The following is a 3,367-nucleotide window of genomic DNA, read 5'->3' as shown; positions in this document are numbered from 1 at the left end:
ACCCCATAACCACACCCACCTCCACAGCCACACCCCCCACAAACACTGCACCTATCTATACCCCCCCACCCACACACACTTGAATGCCTCTGGGGAAGCCCTGTGCACTGCTACATGCACACCTGCCACCACATGCACCCACATCCCCCCCACGCACACCCCCAACCACCCTCCCCTCCACACCCTAGTCTCCCACAAACCCCATAAACACACTCTCATAAACCTCCCATACCCACCCATCTCTCTCACATACAGACACAGCCACACATACACCTACATCCCCCCCACAAACACCATACCCATCCACCCTTACCCCCCACAACCCCTCCACAATATTCAAGAATAAGACTTCATTTTTGAGCTATTATGCAATCACCTCTATATAAAAAAAACACGTACAAATCAGGACAATTTTTTTTTTAATAAAATTTAAATATGCTATTGTCAATTGTTTGATTTTTAGTATATAATTTGGTTTTTTTTGTATTCCAAGATGGCAAACCCCCTTTCCAAAAGGAATACTTCTGGGGGCAAGGGGAGAGATTTCTGGTGGTAAAAGGTAAGGGGGTAAGACTTTCAGTCCCAAGATGATGACCAGGGGGCGGGGCACTGGTCAAGGGGTGCAAATACCTTATGTCATGTGTTTGTGTTAAGCCACAGTGGGGTCAAAACTGCAGGGATGGTAGCCCCTGCAGAGGCCACAAAGCCTGCCAAGTTTCAACAAGATAGGTGCAGGGGTTTGGAGGAAACTGCACCTCAAGCTGCAGACAAGCAAAACTCATGACATGGGTGACTCTGTGCATTAAGGCACAACAGGGTGAAAGCTGCATGCCTGCTAGACCCTGCTGAGGCCACGAAGTCTGTCAGCTGTTAAGGAGATAGGTGCAGGGAGGTTCTGGGGCCCTGTACCCATAGCTGCTGACAGACAAAACTCATGACATGAGTGCTTGTGCAACTGACTGTCTCTGTCTTAGGGCAGTTGATGGTTTGTATCGATTCTTTCCTCTCCTTAGTCTGTGGTTTTGTAGGTATTAATCCTTGCTCATTAAATTAGCTAGCTACTGTGTACTGAGCTGGTCTGAATCATGATTGTTTGGTAACAGTAGCTTAGCAACCAGGTCTGCAGTAGCTTCAAAGACACCCCCTGTCCCCCCCTGCCCCAGCACAGACACAGTTGGCAAAAGCACCAATGTCACAAGTTTTGCCTGTCAGCAGCCAGAGGTGCAGGACCCCAGAACTCCCCTGCACCTATCTCCTTGACAGCTGGCAGGCATCGTGGCAGCAGCAGGGGCTACCACCTCTGCAGCTTTCACCCTGCTATGCCTTAACATGCACACTGTCACCCATGTCACGAGTTTTGCTTGTCCACAGCTTGAAGTGCAGTTTCCCCCAAACCCTGCACCTATCTCCTTGAAACTTGGCAGGCTTTGTGGCCTCATCAGGGGCAACCACTCCTGCAGTTTTCAGCCCACCGTGGCTTAACACATACATGTGACATGAGTTTTGCTTTCAGGACTTTGAGGTGCAGTTTCCCCGAATCCCCTGCATCTATCATCATGACACTTGGCACGGGTCATGCTCTCAGCAGGGGCTACCATCCCTGCAAGTTTCATCCAGATCAGCCAAAAGACCACAAAGTTATAGATATTTCATTGATTCCCCATTGTACTCTATGGCTCCGATTCTTTTCCAAAGCTATTCAGAAAGCCTAAAGTTTCCAGCGATTCGATTCAGATTTGTAGGTTCAGCCTCCACATCTTCTCTGAATCCAAATCATTATCTGAAGCTTTGCACAGCCCTACTAATCACCTTCTCCCTGCAGTGTTTAGAAATGGATTCCTTGAGGACCTGGATTCATGATTTTTCCTGATGGGCACTATATTTGCCTTCTCCAGTTATCTGGGACCACTCCCAATTGCCATAAGTTTTCAAATATATGACAGCCAGAAGCTCTGCATTCATTTCTGCCAATTCCCTCAGCATCCTTGAGTGCATCACATCCAGCTTTTCTAAAGAGACCCTAACCTGTTCTTTTGCCACTGTTGGTTGCTCCCCTCTGCCCCAAACTTTGCTGCCAGGTGCAGTAGTCTGGAAGCTGATCTTGCCTGTGAAGACTGATATGAAAAAGGCATTGAGTACTTCAAGCTTTTCTGCATCCTCTGTCACTAGGTTGCCTCCCCCATTTAGTAAAGGACCCACACTTTGACTTGTGCATTTGAAAGCTCAATTTTTCCTTAATACTTTACTTATGAAATATTACAAGGTTTTCAAAAACAACATGTTTCTTAGCAAGTAAAATACAGCAATACACTGTGCTGCTATTTCTGTTGCCCTCCAAGTCCTTTATATAGAGAGACTGTATTTTTGTTATATATTATTAGGTATGTCTGCATTCTGTTTATTCAAAGCCATGCTAGGTTCTCTCAAAACACTTATCCTGAATCAGTAAAACTGTTCAATCATATCAACATTAGGTATCAATTACTCACTTTCACAAACCATGAATGATAGAGTCTGTCCCAGAGCTCAAGAACTTGCTTTTCAATCACAGCAGTGTTATTCACTTTCTCTCCTAAAATCTTATGGAGCTGCAATATACAAAAAAGTCTCTTATTTCACAGAACAGCTGAAAGCTGCCAACTATATCTTAACTGAAAGCCAGAAGATCCCCATTAGATTCACTAGAAAAGTTCTTTGGCTCAAAATCAGAAAGGTTAGCAGCATATCTACAGAATATGCATTCCAAATGCTATACTTCACAGCATGTTACTTTTTATCTGCAACAAGCCCTCTGTAACATTAAACTGAAATGGGGAGAAAATGCTTTTCTTCAATGAAAAATCCCAGTCAACTTACTACTGCACAAAAATATGCCATATTCTTTTATATCTCAAAGGAGATTTGAGTTTTCTAGATGTTAAAATGTTTAAATGAAGAAACTGCAAAATCCTGCTATACTCCTAAGGTACACTCAACTAGAAGTTGAGCTTGTATTGTACACTTCAGAGGTTTAAACTCCAGAAGCCAGTAATTTGTCTAACAAGGGTCATTTTAGGAAAATGGAGCCTTATCTGAAACCTGAGTAACTAAAGCTAGTTTCAGAAACAAACTGTTAATGTTCCACAGAACAACTAAATTTTCCAGTGTCCTCACATGACTGGACACAAAGGAGGCTGCTAGATCACTATACTGTCAAATTCTCAAAAGGCAGAGAGTTGCCAGCAGCCATGGAAAGCAAAACTACTGAAGTCACTCTCTCCAGATGTAACCTCTTCCTCAACAGAAGTAGCAGACTGGAATTAACAGATCTACAGCAAAATATTTACAGTAAGGCAAACCATCAAGAACATCAACAGCAGGCACTGGT

The 3,367-nt window shown here is 44.0% G+C and overlaps 1 protein-coding gene across 1 annotated transcript in view; it reads right to left on the bottom strand.

Annotated features, from left to right (window-relative positions):
- Positions 1-3,367, bottom strand: part of TMEM245 (transmembrane protein 245) — a gene marked incomplete at its 5' end in the record, with an annotated part of 178,928 nt that overhangs the window by 101,133 nt on the left and 74,428 nt on the right. Inside the window, one exon of the mRNA XM_019518358.1 lies at positions 2,490-2,588. Coding sequence (XP_019373903.1) covers positions 2,490-2,588 — 99 coding nt within the window. The remainder of the gene's footprint in view (positions 1-2,489; positions 2,589-3,367) is intronic.

Source organism: Gavialis gangeticus, unplaced genomic scaffold (genome assembly GCF_001723915.1).
Source record: "Gavialis gangeticus isolate Ggan-Ray unplaced genomic scaffold, GavGan_comp1, whole genome shotgun sequence".
In the NCBI taxonomy this organism is placed as follows: domain Eukaryota; kingdom Metazoa; phylum Chordata; order Crocodylia; family Gavialidae; genus Gavialis; species Gavialis gangeticus.
This window is presented reverse-complemented; position numbering and strand designations above follow the sequence as displayed.